We start from the raw sequence: 19,157 nt of genomic DNA, 5'->3' as shown, positions 1-19,157 counted from the left end.
TCAACTGACATAAGAAATAATTCACATTATTGGAAAAATTACTAATAATTTGTAGTTGTAAAAAATATAAGTTAAAAAATTCAACCACCTGTTTAACTCGAAATGAAAAAATAATTTATTATCTTTATTTTTGGTAGTTCTGCACTTTTTTAATAATTCAAGTTTGAATGTTGACAAATAAGAATTATCAATCTTTCTTTTATCATTTAACGAAAATGATAACAGTAAAAAATACAATTACAGGCCTGTAATGTAATTACGTTGTAGTTCGATGCATGTAATTAAAGAATTTGAAATTGTCTTTTCTTTCTGAGTATAATTAAACAGACGAAGCTTAAATTTCAGAATAGTATTGCGCTCACAAAATCTACTTATATTAATTGACAATAATAATAATAACTATCAATGATTTTTTTAATACTAGAAAAAACCTAAAGAGTGAAAATGACGATTACAGATTCTAATGCAGTCAATGCACTTTAATACTTATTGTAATCAAAGTCTGCAATTATCTATGTTCACTTTTTGAGTTAAAGACTAGCGAAAAAACATTTAAATTATCAAATAGTATTGCGCAACTTACAACTTATCATAATAAAATTTTTTAATTATTATAGTCTTTTTTTCAAATAATAATGAAAACGATTCAAAAAGTGAAAATGACAATTACGCATTCTAATATAGTTAATAAACATTGATACCTATTGTTAATCCAGATGGTAATTGTTCATTTTCACTTTTTAAATTGCAAACTAGCTCACGAATCTCAATTTTATAAATGAGATTGGGCAACTTGAACTTTGACTTATTCCGATAAAATTTGGTGATTATTATAATCTCCTTTTTCTTGAAATGATAATAAAAAAAAATCCAAAAGGTGAAAATGAGAATTACAGATTTTCGTTTAGCCAACGCACATCATTTTTTTGGAATCTGAGTCTGTAATTATCTATGTTCACTTTTTAAGTTAAAAACTAGCGGATAAACATTAAAACTATCAAATAGTATTGCGCAGCTTACAACTTGTCATAATATAATTTTTTAATTATAAGTCTTTTTTTTTAAATAATAATGAAAAAGATTCAAAAAGTGAAAATGACAATTACACATTCTAACATAGTTATTAAACATTGATACCTATTGTTAATCCAGATAGTATTTGTTCATTTTCACTTTTTGAATTGCAAACTAGCTCACGAATCTCAATTTTATAAATGAGATTGCGCAACTTAAACTTTGACTTATTCCGATAAAATTTGGTAATTATTATAATCTCTTTTTTCTTTAAATAATAATAAAAAAATCCAAAAGGTGACAATGACAATTACAGATTTTCGTGCAGTCAATGCACGTCATTTTTTTTCGAATCTGTCGGTAATTGTCATTTTTCATTTTTTAGATCATAAGACAACACATAAATGATATAAAATATGAATATTTGCGTGAATTTTTTTAATTTACGCATTATTTGCTCTGAATTTTTTTATCCATCAGTATAGTTTTTTTGATGACCTGTTTCGCTTGTTCTCCTGCTCTTTGATTGCCAAGCCTAAACCAATTGGTTCTGGCTTTGCCGAATTCAGCTTTGTCCCACGTCGGAAACTTTTCAAGAATAACTTCTGAAATATAATTGTTGTATAAATATTTTGCAGCTTTGTTGTTAAAATTTGTAGATTAAAATCATTTCTTACTTTCACAAATGTCAATCACTTTCAATGCGTTCACTTTGTACTTGGTTATTTTACCTTCCCAGGTGTTTTCCTTTACAAATTTGTCAGAAAATATAAAAGCTAATGCCCTTTCAGTGAAATCTTTACCATTAGCTCCTCCAATTTGTTTGACTTTCCGAACCTAGATAAAAATTTAGTACGCGATAATGTAATAAAAAGAAAATGACCAATAGTTACAAAAATGAGATTATATATCAACAAAAATTTGTCAATTTCCCGTACTTATTAATGTAGTAATATATCACTCAAAAAATATTTTTAAACATTTGTTTCTATATTTTTTTTTATCAATATTAATTAATGGAACTTTTTTAATAGTTGATTTTTTTATTAATTTAAGAAATTCTCAAATATCTGTCAATTTCAGCATCGTGGGTTTTTAAAATATTAGAGAATATATTTTTGTACAAAAAATGATGAATAATGTTCATGTTGAAATATACAAACGTTAAAATTGCAGCAATACCTATTCTTGACCATAAAATATTGAAAAAAGTTTTTTTTGATTTATTTTTCGTTCTTGAATAGGATATGGGAAAAAAAATATTTAAAATTTTCAGATTATATGATGATTAATTATTACAATGGAAAAATTTTTAAGTTTCAGTAAAATTATTAAATCAATCCTTCAAATTATTTTTTTAGTCGTTAATTATTCTAATTAAAGCTATTTTTTTTTTTAACGGATTGTCAGTTATTAAATCAGTATCAATTTGGAAAGCCATAAAAATTTAAATTTAATGTATTAATTAAAATATGTATGTTTTTCTTGAAATTTATATAATCAGATTATTATCTTGCAGCAGTCAGTATTTTCATCAATTAAAGTAATTTTATAATAAAAGAAATAGAAAATTTGATTTTCAGGCCCCAGAAATATGCTTACGCGCATTCGCGCTTAAGGCATGCAATTGAGAATGAATATTTTAAATGACAGTTTTTCAAAAATGTTTACCTTTATAAAATTTTATGTTCAATGAAGTTTAAAAAATGAGTGCATATGTACTGCGAAACAATTTATGTGGATTATAAATTCAATTTTTAATGATCAAAAAGAAGATAAAGTCGCAAAAGTATGAAAATTTTTCAAATGTTGAGATTGAAATTTTTCAACCTAATTGTTGAATGTAATTATAAATAACTCACGAATTCATCTTCGAACGTCTTGCAAGATTTTAGTCGTACTTCAAAGGCTGCCACCCTTTCTTGAGTATCAAGTTTCAAATGGGATTCTACTTCAGCAGAAATAGCAGAGTCCAAACTAGAATTCCCATTGTTGTTAAGAACATTCCTTCGCTTCAAGTCCTTTACTTCTGTTAGTAGTTTACCCAGTAAAAAAACACAAGTATCTAATTTTACTGAAATCAAAATAATAATAATAATAATAATAATAATAATGCCGTAAAAATAAAACAATTTCATCATTTTAATCATCCATTCACTTCCCTGAATATAAAAAAAGTATTGAAACAAAGAAAAAAGTATTGAATTGAAAACTATTGGATTGACAAGAAAACCAATACTTTTCAATACTTTTTTCTTTGTCTCAATATTTTTTTTTAATCAGGGTTAGTAGACAGCTAGTAAAGATTCAAATGATAATATTACCTCCAAAAACTCTGAGCTCGTGTTTGACTTGCACATCTGAGTTCTTATCGCTAACGCCGTTACTTCCTGAAGCTGTTGCTCCTGGTTCGTCCTGTTTTGATTTGTGATTGTTTAAAAGTGCCTTCGCACGATCCATACTCCTAGTAAGCGAGCCGTCTGAATCATCGTCATGAACTTCATGGGAGCTTTGCGAACTAGAGTCTTCTTGATTATTTCTTTTTAAGTAACTGGAGCTCTTTGATGGGGAGTTTTGGGGAAGTTGAGGCAATGCAGGAACTAAAAAATAGAATTACACCATTTATATTCGTGAACGTCAATACATACAATGCATTTATGTGCAATAGTTTTTAAATAAAGAAGCACCAATTATTTAATGTATTGAAAATTTTTACCCGGGCTATCGTCATCATCGGAACTACTGGAATAAATTTTATTTTTTTTGCCATTTATTTTTAAAACATCTCGAACCGGCGAAGTGACTTTCCTTTTTCTGTGTCCCCGTCCGCGAGGCTCCGGCGCTGATGATATTTGAGAGTCATACTGCGAGTCTTCAGCTGCTTTTCTTGCGCTTTCCAAAGTACCTATGATCATCATAAAAATTATGTATAGGTTTTTGAGTTTCAAACTAATTAAAAATTTTATTAATTAATCAGATAATTATAAGATTAATTATTCAATTTTAGAATTTAAAATGTAAATAAATAAATTGCAAAGTTCAACAATTAACGCGGAGGCTAACAGAAATCTGACTTTTTTTTTCATCAGTAAACAATTAAAAAAAAATACAGATGTAGATATCTGTTGCTTTCAGTATAATTAATAATTTTAATACTTACTGCAATATCTCAAAATTTGTATCTCGTAAACTGGCCAGTCCTTAGGTGGTGTTTCTCTGTTCTTAATCTTTTGGGCAATATTTTTTGTCCCTTTCTTCGGCCACCAACATGCAATCTTATCTTTGAACTTTTCATTGTACAAAAGCCAATTCGTGGGTATTTCTGAATACGTATCAAATTTGACGAATGATACGACAGCGTAATCCTTTGTTGTCTTTATACTTGTACTAAAAATTGAAAATAATAAATTAATAGTTTTAAAAGAATATTATCAAAATTTTAGGTTAGGTTTTGCTTTATTGTAACTGTTGATGATAAACGTTGTGTATTAGTATATACTTACATCTTGCTCATCTTTAAAAATTTTTTTTTTTCTTCAAGTATAATTAACTTTGTTTTTGAAAAATAATCACTTTTTATCACTGTTTATAAAATTTATGCAGACCAAGGACTAAATGCACCGCCACTTTATTTATCAGCATGAGGCCCACGCCGTGGGCTAACAGTAAGTAGAAGGGAGGTCAATATTACTGCGCAATGCGCGGCCTGCGCTTTTTATATATCCACAAATTTATTTATTTATTTTCCTATTGTGTGCCTGCGAATTTTAAATAAAAACTTCTATAGAAATAATTTTTTATTACAAAGTATTATGATAGTAATTAATTGTAATGATGTTATTAGTGAGTTATATTTATAAAAGATTAAAAAAGTTTTTTCACTGTTAAATTACGCGGTTAATTGCGCAAAATGGCTGCCTAACAACTAAGCACAAAAAAAATCTAAAGGAGCCTTCATAATCACATATAGTTTATGTTTACATTTATATACATACATTACATTAAAATTTTAATTTATTGCTTATAAATAATAGTGTTCATAATGAATATTTGATTTAAATTGTTTGTGAAATTAGTGTATTCATTTATATGAAAATCGAAAAAGATCTTGACTTTTATATTTAATTGCATGTTATCAAAATCCTTCAAAGTTTTTATGTCTGTATGTTGATTTGAAAGATGATCGACGTTAAAAAATAACAATAGAAAACTGACTAGTATTTCAAGTAAAATAAGCAGACATCTGACAATATTCAGATTTTATTTAAATAAATATATAATTAAAAAAAATTTTTTTTTCACTTTAACATATGAGAAAGAATAAACAAATTATCGATATAATTTTTCAAATTAAAAAAATTTGTTTCTATTGTCTGACATTAACTCTACTTCCTTCAATGTCATAAAAAAAATTTATTTTCTCTATTTCAGACGATATTCATCTCACGCATTATTTTGAATATAATTGAAAATGCCTAACAAGCCAATACGATTTATGACGAAACGAAGAATCAATCACCTTATTCAAGAGGAAATTCAGACTGCAAAAAACATTCAAGATGCACAAAGTACAACAGAGGAAATTCAATCATCACAGATCTTACATAGTGTTTCAGTGGCAACATCTGATGATTCACGAGATGATGTTGAAAATGACCTTGAGATTCATGACCAAAATAGTGACCAATCTAGTTACGATTTGAATAAACAAATGGAGCAAATCACAGAAAGTGATAAAATTGAACGGCCGAAAACTTTAGAAAATGTACAGTTTCATAAAGAAACTGGGTCTGCTTCATCGACTACATTGTCTGAAGATTTGCGGTTTTGGTTATCTGAAAATAGTATTTCGCAACAAGCTGCTAATAAATTAATAAGTATTTTTCGTAACCACGGACACCAAAATGAACTGAAGAAAGACGTTCGTACTTTGATGAAAACTCCTCGTGATATGACAGGAAAGATTATTCATGGCAATGGGGGTTCTCATTTCCATTTTGAAATCGCCCATGGATAATTCGCTCACTGAATAAATACTATGATGTTTGCCCTACAACTATTTTGATTCAACTGAATTGTGATGGGATGTCTTTCAGTAAGTCGTCTAGCAGTCAATTTTGGCCTTTGCTGGCTGCAATTCAGGATGACTTTTATACTGAACCATTCTTAGTGGGACTTTTCCACGGTCACTCTAAGCCAAATGATTTTAATGTATATATAAATCCTTTCGTTGACGACATGAAAGATATACAAAATGAAGGTTTGAAAATCAATGACAGGACTATAAATGTACGACTCAGTGCTATAATTTGTGATGCTCCAGCTAGAGCATATTTAACTTTAACCAAATCTCATAGTGGGTACTTTGGTTGTTCCAAATGTATCCAACAAGGAGAATGGGGAAACTATGTTTGTTTTCCAGAGATTAATAGTCCGCTTCGTACAGACGAGTCATTAAAAAATTAACTGCAAGAAGAACATCACTTGGGTGAATCTTTACTGCTTGATTTAGATTTTGGGATGGTATCTCAAATTCCACTAGATTATCAGCATTTAGTATGCTTGGGTGTAGCAAAACGATATGTAATTCGTTTGGCTAATGGTTCCAAGGCGCATCGACTGACAAAGGATCAAAAAGAAAATGTTGATGAAGCGCTAAAAGCCATAAAAACTTGTATTCCATCTGAATTTGCACGGCAGCCGAGACTGTTAGATACCGTTGCAAAGTGGAAGGCCACAGAATGTCGTCAGTTTTTATTATACACAGGTCCAATCATATTAAAAAATATATTGAGATCACGATATTATAATCACTTTATGGCTCTAAGTGTTGCTATAAGAATTTTATGTGATCCTCAAAGATACCTAGTGTATAACGATCATGCTGATGAATTGTTAAGGTGGTTCGTTGATGAGCATAAAAATTTGTACGGTCAGAATTCAATATCGTACAATGTACATAATTTAGTACATCTTGCCAAGGATTGCAAAAAATTTGGGCCGTTAGATGATTTTAGTACTTTTAAGTTTGAAAATTTTATGTCAAACATCAAAAGTAAAGTTAAGGATGCACCAAAACCTTTAGAACAGGTAGTTAACCGTGTTCATGAAGAAGATGATTTGCCACTAAAGAAACATATTTTCCCATCATATCCAGTGATTAAAAAATCAGATAATGGTAAAATTAATTCTTTAGAGTTTAAGGGCTTCACTTTGAGTTAAAAAAAAATGAAAATTGCTGTTTATTGTCTAATAATAATATTTTATTGATTAAGTGCATAAATGATACCAATGATCAAGTAACAATAAAGGGCGAATATTTTTTTCAATTTGAATCGCTATTTGTAAAACCCTGTGACTCTAAACAATTGAATATTTATTTGGTAAAAAAAAGTATCAATCCTAAATTAAAAACTGTTACAACAGACCTTGTGAAGTCAAAATGTTTATATTTTTTATTTATAAATAGTGATCATTTTGTTACTGTACCTCTATTACAATATAATAATTAATTTTGAAATTAGTTTATATATTTTATTTATGACAATATCCTAATATTTTCAATGTTAAAAATATATTTAATGTTTGCATTTAAAGAGAATTTGCGGTAAGTTGAATTTGGACACTAAATATAAAAGTAAAAATTAAGAAATGTCATATGAAATTCCACTTATGAATTATTAAATCAATACATGATACAACATAGAACATAAATAGAAAAGTATCGTTAATCGTTTTTTCTGATACCGTCGTGACATTAGTATTATGTCACTCGTACGTAAAAGAATGACCGGAAGCTGATGCTCAAGTATGACGTTCATCGTACATCAATTTTACGTAAAAGTATTAGTTGTTTCTTACGTGAGAATATGACGGTATTATGATATCCTTTTGACGTCAGAATATGACTTGTAATTTATGTAATTGTATGATTTATTTCTTACGTAAATAATATATAAATTTATGACTTTGATGTGACGTCACACATATGATAGGGATAAGACATAATATTTACGTAATATTTAAGTCACAATCATGACGTCATATAAAAGTTAAATTTTAGGTCAGCACTATGTCATAATGATGTCATACATACTACTAGTCATCAATAAAGTCATTTTTATGTCATATCTATGTAAAAAGTCGATGATCTCTATGTGACCTATCTATGACGTCATATGGAGGTTGTTCACAAAAATTTCGGTAGAATAGAATTGAACGGTAGCTTTGAAACAAGATACCGTAATTAACCGAGAAAAATTAACGTAGGTCGGGAGAAGCGATATGATGCAAGAATTTACTTGAAACTACACGTCACTGGGCGACGTGATCTTACTCAAGTTGCAAATGACGCTACGAAAAGTATTATTCTGTCAATAAAAAAATACGAGAGTGAGAATTTTACTTCAATCGGTAGCAAACCAAGTAACGATAGCTCGGCAGATAATACGACGAATTCATCATAGATTATACCCGTGCGAAAGATTGTCATTCATTAAGAATTCACACAAATGGTAGCGTAAGCGATCGACTACATAATTTTCAGTAGAATTATTCATAAACGATAGAATCAATAATTTATAATAATCACGGATGTAAACATAACTTTCAAGAGAATATAAAAAACAAAATCACGAGAGAGTGAGAATTTCGGAAAGTTCACAAAATAAAGAAATACACTTAATACACCGCAATACAAAAGAATCAAGAATAATACGCACAACTCAATATAACAAGATACAGAGAAAAGAATAATAGGCAAAAATAATATAGAATTGCCAATAGCAATAGAAAAAGGTGCGGTAATATTGAGAGGCTGATTCTATGCTCAGTTATACTCCAAGGAACTCGATATACGGTACAATAGGCACGAAAATAAATAACAATATTGTAAGCAATAACAGAAATAAAATATAAGGTACACTACTATTACAAAAAAGTATGGAATGAAACGTAAAGCCAATAGGGCTTAAAATACGAAAGAAAATACAAAAGCAGACGAATAGAAATTCACAAATAATCAGAAAAGTCATGAATACAAAAGAATTAATTATTCGGCAGTTACGAGGTCGCTCAGACACGAAAATAATTAAATACTGAAATCATGCAGTTACACGGCGGCTTACTGCAACTCTAATCCGTGGACCATGATTCACACAAAGTCGATGAATACCACAAGAAAGAATAGAAATTATGAGCAACTTCGTAACGATACAATACAAGGCAAAAGCCTTACCTTATTAGATGTTCTCAGGCACACAACACTAAAGATAATTAAAATAAAACTTGAAGAAAAACGGTAGAAGACTAGAAATACGGCAGGAAATTTACGGAAACAAGGATGAAGTTAACAGTAGTGCAACGGTAGAGGGTGTGAAGAAACGGTAGATAAGGTAACGATAGAACGAGAGGAAAAGGATCGGTAGCTTAAATCGACAGAATAATCGAGAGAATACAGATTAAGTGAGCTGTCGCTCAGCGGATCAAGCGTAGAGTAGACGAAGGTCGGAGTTCGGCTCGCCGATCTCACGGTTGTCGTGAGGTGATTCTTCTTCCCTTTGATTGGTTGGTTGACCCCCACCGCAAATACGCCATCCTCCTGAGGCGAATATTAGTTACGGCGTGGTCATGCGTTTCCGAAGATAACCGCTAGATGTGGCGTCGTGTGCTGCTCGCGATTTCGTCATTGACATCAACTCGTACGATTTAATAGCTGCATCAGTTTACTGTCCAGGTTCACTATCATCGGGGACTTCTTTGACAGAGGCATACACAAAGTGCCTCTCCGTCAGAATTACCGAGTGGAGAGTGACGCCTCATTGTTCGCTTCCACCGGCTTTTGTACAGGCAGTAGCCGGCTGCCTATACCCGAGATCATGCAGTCAGATGGTTGGCTAAACCGTGGATCACGACCCGCACGATTAGTCCTTGCCGACAGGAAGGCTGCATCGATCCTCGGAACGATGGCTTTATCAATCAGGACGTAGTGGTTTGGGGTCGGTCCGGCACCAGGCCGGTAAGTCGGAAGATGGCAGGCTACGGTCTGCCCTTCTCGCCATCCTTACGGCATCCGATAGAGCGGGCGGCTGGTTCCTCCTTGAGGAGCGGTGCCCTTGGCCGTCGGGAGGATTTTTATCTTCCTGTTCACCGGCAGTCGAGGCGATACGGAAGGTTCGGGTGAATGCAAACCCGGTAGCAAAAGAAATGCACCAAGGTAGCCAGTATAGTCTGATTAGACTGTCGGTAGGCGAAGTCGTCGAGAGCTGGAAACGGTAGATATCGGTCCTTCGGTGGTCGGGATTGTTGTCGTCCAAGTACCTCATTAATGTGCGCCGAAGCTCGAAATACAGAATTTACAAAGAAAGAATTAGTTAAAAGTAGTTATTGCCTATTTTGTATCGAGTTCGGTTGGAGTACCCTGCTGAGGATGCATAAACTAGAAATAATAACGGTTGTGTGCCCTTGTGACGGGCGACTCTGAAACGCCACGTTACAGTACATCACGTGAATATTCTATAACGGCAAAATGTTGCAGTTGCATAGCTAATATATCGTAACCGTTACACATCATACCTGTAACGATGTGAATGTAACATTGGTAAAATTCACGTTATGTGTATGTTTTGAAATGTTGTCATATCACAGTTGCATAATCAGTACTTGCAACCGTCGTGTAACATTGCTACAACCATTTGAGTGTAACAATGGTTGTACGTACGTGATGTAAATCTGCTAAAATGGCAAAATTTTGCAGTTACATAGCCAACATTTCGTAATCGTTGCATATTATGCTGGTAACGATGTGAATATACCATCAATAATATTCAGTGTTTCGGCAAGGTATCGAATAGTTAAATGTGTGTCTCGCGACTCTCAAAATCGTCCTCGCACTTGTACGCACACTCGCGTGCAATGTTTACTTGCCGTCTCTGCGTCAAATCTCGCCGCTTGCCCGTGTCGCGACTCAAAACCCATCAGCTGTATCTCATGTATTGTCTACTATCTCGAAATCATGTATGTGTATAATCTATGTGTTCTCTCGCTCTGTAAAATCTTCACTCTCTGTAACGTTCTCTTGCGATACGGTTTGTATCGCCTCATCAAAACCAATAAAAATCTAGTTTATCGGCATTCATTATCTCTCTCCATCTCAACATCACTTTCGTTTCATTCACACTCGTTCTCATCACTAATTCGCGGATCCCACGTCGATGATCCATATCTTTTTGCCATCTCTCTAAACATTTTTTGGTCCTTCGAGCCGGATCAGTCGCGAATCGAATCGGATCATTCGCAAATCGAGTCGAATCTTTCGAATCGTTGCGACTTACGGGAAAACGAATTAGCTAGTGAGTGAAACGGAACTATCGCGTATGCATCAAGTTGCGAAAGTTCACGTTATCAAAGTGAACAATCTCGTTATCGGTGAAAACCATTAACAAAAATCAGTCGCGTCCGTTAAATTCAAACGTGCGGTGTCCTCTGTAGTGACCGTGACTAAGATCTGAGCGTCAACAATACCGATCTCTCGAAGTGTGAATCGCGTCGCGCTACTATCAGTGTGTTTGTGTCTCGTTCATGAAAACTCAGTTCGTCGCGTGAGTTTAAATCCTCTCGTACATCAACATGTCGATCGAAGAACATATCGAACGTCAAAACGACTACATTTGGCGCATCTCTCGTGCCGTCAAAAACCTGCGCAAGCTCGGCGAGGCAAAAATCACTTACGGGCAGGTGAAGTCGCGGCTTAATGCCTTAAATTCAAGTTGGAATAAGTTCCAAGATAATCACGAGAAGATCAGCGAGATCAAGTTCGCAGCAAAAGGTGATCAACTCGACGCGATCAAAAGGCTTTCGTACTTCACGAAAGATCATTACGGACTGTGTGAAGAGCACTTCTTGAGTGGCGAAGGAGTGATGCTTGATCTTCTCGAATCTCTAAAGCCTGCGCCTGCAGCAACCGCGCAAGCCGCTGCAGCTCCTCAAGACGCACCAGCAGGAGGATCATCAAAACGGCTACCGCGTATCGAACTGCCCACTTTCGCGGGCAGCTACTCAGAATGGAAGCCGTTTCACGACCTCTTCTCGTCGATGGTTCGCAAAAATTCGCAACATTCGGAAGTGGAAAAGCTGCACTACCTCAAAACCAGTGTGACCGATGAACCATTACAACTTATCCAAAAACATTTCTCTCACCGCAGAAAACTTCCCTCGAGCCTGGGAAACTCTCGTTTCACGATACGAAAACAAGCGGCTTCTGACTGATTCTCATCTCGCGACACTTTTCGCGATTCCTCGCGTCACTAAAAAATCATCATCGGAACTAAAGAGCTTGCACAGCAACACTTGCGAAGCTCTTGGCGCGCTCGAACTTCTCGCTAGTCCCGAGAAATTAGGGGATCACATCATCGTGCACATGACGATTCGCAAGCTCGACCGAGCATCTCTCGAAGAGTGGGAGAAAAGTGTTACCGAGAAACTCGAGCCCCCCACGACTGCGGAGCTCAAGGCGTTTCTCGTCGGTCGCATCCATACCCTCGAAGCCGTGGAGCAAGCTCATGCTCATAATCAAATCGCGACGTCGAAACCGCACTCATTGCAAGGAAGGTCAAATCTTCAGACGACAAGGTCACATACAGCGCAATCAAAGGAACAGTCGTGTGCTTGTTGCAAAGGCAACCACTACATCGCGTTCTGTTCGACCTTTCGCGACAAATCTCTGGATCAAAGAAGGGAAGTGGTTTCTGCGAAAAAGCTTTGCTTCAATTGTCTCGGTCCACATCAGCAGAAGGACTGTCGATCCAACAAAACGTGTCGCATGTGCAACGGTCGACATCATTCCTTGCTGCATCGGAACTTTTCCTCAATCTCGACAGCTGCCAACCGCGGCACATCTCAAGGACAGGCCGCAGTAGCGCAACCTGCAGTGCAGAACGCACCGATCTCGAACAGCGCCTTTCAGGTGAGCAACCACTCAGCTCAGCCTACAATGATCAAGCGCTCTCCAGTTCTTCTCGCCACAGTGCAATTGATCGCCTCGAATCCGGAGACTGGAGAAAGAATCATCGCTCGCGCTCTACTCGATCAAGGATCCGAAAGTTCATTCGTCACGGAGTCGCTAGCGCAACAATTGCGATTACGTCGGCATCAAGCAACGATACCGATCATTGGCGTCGGAGCTCATCAATCGGCAGTGACTCGCGGCATAGCAACATTGCAACTCAAATCTCGTGCTCACACCTCGTTCTCGTGTCAGGTGGAGGCACTCGTGCTTCCACGACTCACATCGTATATACCCTCATTTCGACTTCTCGTCGAAGACTGGCCTCATCTACGAGGACTCAACCTCGCCAATCCAAGCTTTGCACATCCCAGTCAAATCGACGTAATTCTCGGAGCTGACATCTACAGCAACATCATTAGTCAAGGAGTTCGAAGAGGAGCACCAGGAACACCAATCGCGCAAGAAACTCAGTTCGGTTGGGTCCTCTCCGGCTGCGTTTCAGTGGAAGCAGCAAGCCCCTCGTATGGCGCTATCCAAGGCTTCCAATGCTCCCTCGATCACGAACTGCTCGATCTCGTGCAGCAGTTTTGGAAGCAGGAAGAAGTGTCGAAACCTTTGGCACTAACTTCCGAAGAAGAGCGTTGTGAGCAACACTTTCGCGAAACGGTTTCTCGAACTGCGTCTGGTCGTTACGTAGTTCGGCTGCCGCTCAAGGACAATTCGGTAGAGCTCGGCAACTCGCGGAATCCCGCGCATCAAATGCTCCTTCGTTTGGAGAAACGGTTCGGTAGCGACGCGAAACTCAAGGAGGCTTACTCGAGCTTCCTTCGTGAATATCGTCAACTCGGGCACATGCGTCGCGCTATCAATATACCTGAAGACAATTCCCGCGTGTTTTATCTTCCCCATCACGGTGTAGTTCGCGACAGCAGTTCAACAACAAAGTTGCGTGTCGTGTTCAACGGGTCTCAAAGAACCAACCTCGGACTTTCTCTCAATGACAATCTTCTCGTCGGTCCAAAAGTGCAAACCGACCTCGCGGACGTTCTCTTACGCTGGCGACAATATCCAGTCGCGTTCTCATCAGACATCGTGAAGATGTACCGACAAATTTTGGTCCACAATGATGACCAAGATTTCCAGCGAATCCTCTGGAGGGAAGAACCAGGGCTATCGATTGAAGAATATCAACTGACTACGGTAACGTATGGTCTTGCAAGCGCTCCGTATCTCGCGATCCGTGTTCTTCATCAACTCGTTCAGGACGAAGGTAAGCAGTATCCCTTTGCGAGCCACGTCATTCTCGAAAACACGTACGTCGACGACATCCTCTCAGGAGCAGAGGACGTTGATCAAGGTCGCGAGAAAATCAACGAACTCAATCAATTGCTCAAGGCGGGCGGCTTCGAACTTTAAAAGTGGACTTCAAGCCACCCAGAAACTCTCGTTGACATTTCTCGAAACCATCAAGAGATCGCGATGCATCTGAATCTCGATCAAAGTCCATTCTTTCGGGCTCTCGGTCTTGCGTGGAGACCAGACATCGACGCGTTCGCGTTCTCTCCGCAAATTCATCAAACTCGGGACAATTTCACGAAACGAAAAGTTCTCTCACAAACCGCGCAGCTCTTTGATCCTCTCGGATGGCTCTCGCCGATCACGATCAGAGCCAAAATCTTTATGCAGGAATTGTGGGCACTCGGTTTCGACTGGGACGAGCCGATCTCAGCTTCATTGTCCTCGCGATGGATCGAGTTTCTACAAGATCTTCAAGGCATCTCAGCTATCACCATCCCACGAAGGATCGGGTCAAGTTCAGCATCTCTCGGGATAGAGATCCACGGTTTCGCGGACGCCTCTCAAAGTGCATTAGGCGCAGTGATCTACGCGCGAACGTATATCAACACTCACGAAGTGCGCGTTTCGCTAGTGTGCGCGAAAACTAAAGTAGCGCCGCTAAAGAAGGTGACAATTCCTCGTCTCGAATTCTGTGCTGCGAATCTTCTCGTCCGGTTGATGTGTGATGTGGAAAAGACTCTTAATTTCGAAAACACCCCGGTTTATCTGTGGACGGATTCCACAGTCGCGCTCGCGTGGATCAAAAGCCACCCATCGCGGTGGAAGGAATTCGTTCGTAATCGCGTAACGAAAATCCAAGAGTTCGCGCGCGCTCGTTGGTATCACATCTCGGGTTTTGAAAACCCCGCTGATCTTGCGTCTCGTGGTGCATCTCCGGAGCAACTCCAAAAATCAGAACTTTGGACCTTCGGACCATCCTGGCTCTCGAAGCCTTCTGTCAATTGGCCATCCTTATCTCCGCGACCGGAAGAAAACAGTCATCTCGAGGAAAGAAAAGGGCTGTCGACGCACATCGCAACAGCTAAGCCGCTACAAATCTGGGATCTCGTCGATCGCTACTCAAAACTATCGACTCTCCTCAAAGTCACATCATTGTGTAAACGCGCAGCAAATCGGTTCCTCGCGAAGACGACATCGAATCGCGTAAACACGTCTATCACTGTCGGACCGATCTCTACTCTCGAATTGAGCGACGCCCAACTGTTTTGGACCAAGGTGACCCAGCAGGCGTACTTTGCAGAAGAAATTCGCCAAATCGAGACAAGCTCAAGTCTCACTCGAAGTCATCCACTATCGCGACTCACGCCGTTCATCGATTCGAACGGATTCCTCAGAGTCGGTGGTCGACTGAATCACTCATTGCTTTCGTATGACGAAAAGCACCCGTTCATCTTGCCTCGCGAATCATCGTTCTCCACATTGATCATCGATCATCATCATCGGTTGACGCTCCACGGAGGTCCGCAACTCACTCTCGCTACAATCCGACAGCGGTACTGGATCCTGGGAGGAAGAGTACCGATCCGCATGTTCATACATCGTTGCGTTCCTTGTGCGCGTCATCGCGCCACCCTCAGCAGCCAACAGATGGGCCAACTCCCTCAGTCTCGAGTCACGCAATCAAGGCCGTTTCTTCACTCTGGCGTTGACTACGCTAGTCCATTCTCGATTCGAGCCTCCCGCGGAAGAGGAGCGAAATCATGCAAGGGATATATCGTTATCTTCATCTGCTTCACGACCTCGGCTGTGCATCTCGAGCTAGTTTCGGACTACACGACGGAGGCATTCATCGCGGCGTACAAACGCTTCACATCTCGACGAGGAATTTGTGCCTCAATCGCAAGCGATTGTGGAACGAATCTCGTCGGCGCAGACTCAGAACTTCGCCGTCTTCTCGCTGCATCGTCAAAGGAGTTCGCAGAAATCGCAAACACCCTCGCATCACACGGAACCCAGTGGCGGTTCAATCCTCCCTCCGCGCCTCATTTCGGTGGAAAATGGGAAGCCGGAGTGAAATCAGTCAAATTTCACCTCAAACGAGTCATTGGAGAAGCTACTCAAACGTTCGAGCAATTCGCGACGTTCCTCATGCAAGTAGAAGCCACGCTTAATTCTCGACCTCTTTGCGCTATCTCGGACGATCCACGGGATCCAAGTGCCTTGACTCCAGGACACTTTCTCGTCGGCTCAGCATTGAACACAATTCCTGAGCCGTCACTCATCGAGGTGCCAGTTCAACGGCTATCGCATTGGCAACACTCGCGTCAAATGCTGGAGCATTTTTGGAAACGGTGGAGTACGGAGTATCTTCAGTCCTTCCAAAACCTCTCGAAATGGCAGACTCATCACGGGAACATCAAAATCGGATCCATCGTTCTCGTAAAAAACGAAAATCTACCTCCATCTGTGTGGCCCCTCGCGAAAGTGATCGAAGTGCATCCGGGAACCGACGGTCTCGTTCGCGTTGTGACCGTTAAAACGAAATCCTCTGTATTAAAACGTCCAATCGTAAAATTGTGTGTGCTTCCAGTGTCCTTTTAAGACAATTATTGACTCTAAGAATAAATAACGCACGGCGGGCGGCATAATCTAATTTCGCGATCGTTACCGATAGCGAAGCGGGCGGTATGTTTCGGCAAGGTATCGAATAGTTAAATGTGTGTCTCGCGACACTCAGAATCGTCCTCGCACTTGTACGCACACTCGCGTGCAATGTTTACTTGCCGTCTCTGCGTCAAATCTCGCCGCTTGCCCGTGTCGCGACTCAAAACCCATCAGCTGTATCTCATGTATTGTCTACTATCTCGAAATCATGTATGTGTATAATCTATGTGTTCTCTCGCTCTGTAAAATCTTCACTCTCTGTAACGTTCTCTTGCGATACGGTTTGTATCGCCTCATCAAAACCAATAAAAATCTAGTTTATCGGCATTCATTATCTCTCTCCATCTCAACATCACTTTCGTTTCATTCACACTCGTTCTCATCACTAATTCGCGGATCCCACGTCGATGATCCATATCTTTTTGCCATCTCTTTAAACATTCAGGTTATGTGAATATTATAAAATGTTTCAATATTGCAATTGTATAACCAGTACTTGCTACAGTCACACAACATTGTTACAACTATGTGAGAACAGTTATAATACAGATTAGGAATGGTTATAATCTCAAGATTGGCAAAGTCTGAGACAAAAAAATCAGAAACATATTGAGGAGTGAGGTTTCTTGCAAAACAATTTACCACAGTTAATACAAAATCGATAAAAACAAAATAATGGCGGCTGTTTGAAACAAATTGTCACAAATCGATCTAGATGTTTTCACTGATTTTCACTAAGTATTTTAATTTTTGGTCATATTGTGGTAAATTTTGTTTTGTGGGATATATTAATTTTATAATAATTTTTTCGAAATATTGCAGAATGTAGAAAAATTTGGAAGAAAAATTATGAATTATCAACTACAAAATATGAATTTTGAATATATTTTTGCGGTCAGGTTTACCATTAGTTTTGCCAACTTTAATGTATATATATATATGTACAAATTATACATTATTATGAATGAATATAAATAGAGGCAATTGAATTAAATGATTCGATGATATAGAAAGTAATTAATTTGAATTGATCATTTTTCTTGAATTGAAGAATTATTAATTTTCAAAAATTGAAAATATGATATTAAACAACTAATCATTTATCTATCTGTATGTTCTGTTTAAACTTTTCAATAAGTTATAATCCATTGTATAAATGTTCCAAATTACAATCTATGAAGTACATTGAATGGCATTTTTCGATTGAATACTATTTTTATTATAATTAATATGTGAGCGAATAATGAAGAAATATATAGAATTTTTGTAATAACTTCATTCATTTTTGAAGAATTTAATTCATATGAAAATTTTTTTCTTTCAATTCTCCTTTTTTTAAAAGTTAATTGGAAATTATGATATATATACAAATTATACATTATTATAATCTATTATAAATGTAGGCGAATGAATTAAATAATTCAATGATATAGAGAAAAATAATCCATATGAATCATATTTCTTAAATTATAAAATAATGAGTTTTCGAAAATTAAAAATATGAAACTGTTACGCGCCGACGTACTTCCTTGGCGTACCTCTTTCAAAATTCCATTCCATTTCATTTCTTCAATTTCTTTAGTGCACAGATATCATTTCATCAAAATCTCATATTCTAATAACGGCGAGTTCCACCCCTCCTGGCAAAAGTCACGTAGAGACCAACAATGATCCCTAGTATAAGGTTCAACTTTCTTCTATTTAACTGGTACCAAGAACTGAGATAGGAGACTGCTGAATTAGCATCAGTAGCGCTCAGCCTGGAAATATCCCTCTTTTTAAGTAAAACTATAATCAATAAGTAGGATAAACCATTACCTTTCGAACCACCAAATTAAAATAGATTACTTATTAGGATGTATGAATGAATGTGTGAACATTGCAAGTAAATATCTTTTGTTCATATCTTCAATGTGTCACCGACGAGATTGAGAATCGTCGGAACACCGTCGAAGAGCGAGAAGTAACGCTGACCATGTGGATTTGGGCACCAGGAGGTCGCCCTCGCACCTCATTGGCTAATTACCGTTGTAACTAATTACAACTGCAGCTCCTTGGACCCTCGGGCCTAAGAAGCCGCGTCTTTCGTCTGTCAAGTCGCGAAGTGCGTGGACGTAAACCCGGATTAGCCCTCTGAAGCAAGAGTAGCGTTTGGAAAATCTTAGTTGTGACCGAC

At 37.6% G+C, this 19,157-nt stretch overlaps 2 protein-coding genes across 2 annotated transcripts; both read left to right on the top strand.

The window, feature by feature from the left end:
• Window positions 1-11,640: 11,640 nt before the first annotated feature.
• On the top strand, window positions 11,641-14,434 carry LOC124187806. The gene is made up of 2 exons (XM_046579992.1): window positions 11,641-12,163; window positions 12,216-14,434. Exons 1-2 carry the CDS (start codon window positions 11,641-11,643, stop codon window positions 14,432-14,434), a joined length of 2,742 nt encoding a protein of 913 aa, XP_046435948.1.
• A 63-nt stretch (window positions 14,435-14,497) lies between these two features.
• LOC124187805 lies at window positions 14,498-16,918 on the top strand. Its single transcript, XM_046579991.1, has one exon. It carries the CDS (start codon window positions 14,498-14,500, stop codon window positions 16,916-16,918), a length of 2,421 nt encoding a protein of 806 aa, XP_046435947.1.
• Window positions 16,919-19,157: the final 2,239 nt, after the last annotated feature.

The sequence above is a fragment of the Neodiprion fabricii genome, chromosome 1 (genome assembly GCF_021155785.1).
Source record: "Neodiprion fabricii isolate iyNeoFabr1 chromosome 1, iyNeoFabr1.1, whole genome shotgun sequence".
NCBI lineage: Eukaryota > Metazoa > Arthropoda > Insecta > Hymenoptera > Diprionidae > Neodiprion > Neodiprion fabricii.
Note: the sequence above shows the minus strand (reverse complement) of the source record. Positions and strands in the feature narration are given on the sequence as shown.

Coding starts and splice junctions, on each gene's coding strand:
- LOC124187806 (XM_046579992.1), top strand. CDS start 11,641: ATGTCGATCGAAGAACATATCGAACGTCAAAACGACTACATTTGGCGC. Junction 12,164..12,215: donor GCTGCACTACCTCAAAACCA/GTGTGACCGATG, acceptor CTCTCACCGCAG/AAAACTTCCCTCGAGCCTGG.
- LOC124187805 (XM_046579991.1), top strand. CDS start 14,498: ATGCATCTGAATCTCGATCAAAGTCCATTCTTTCGGGCTCTCGGTCTT.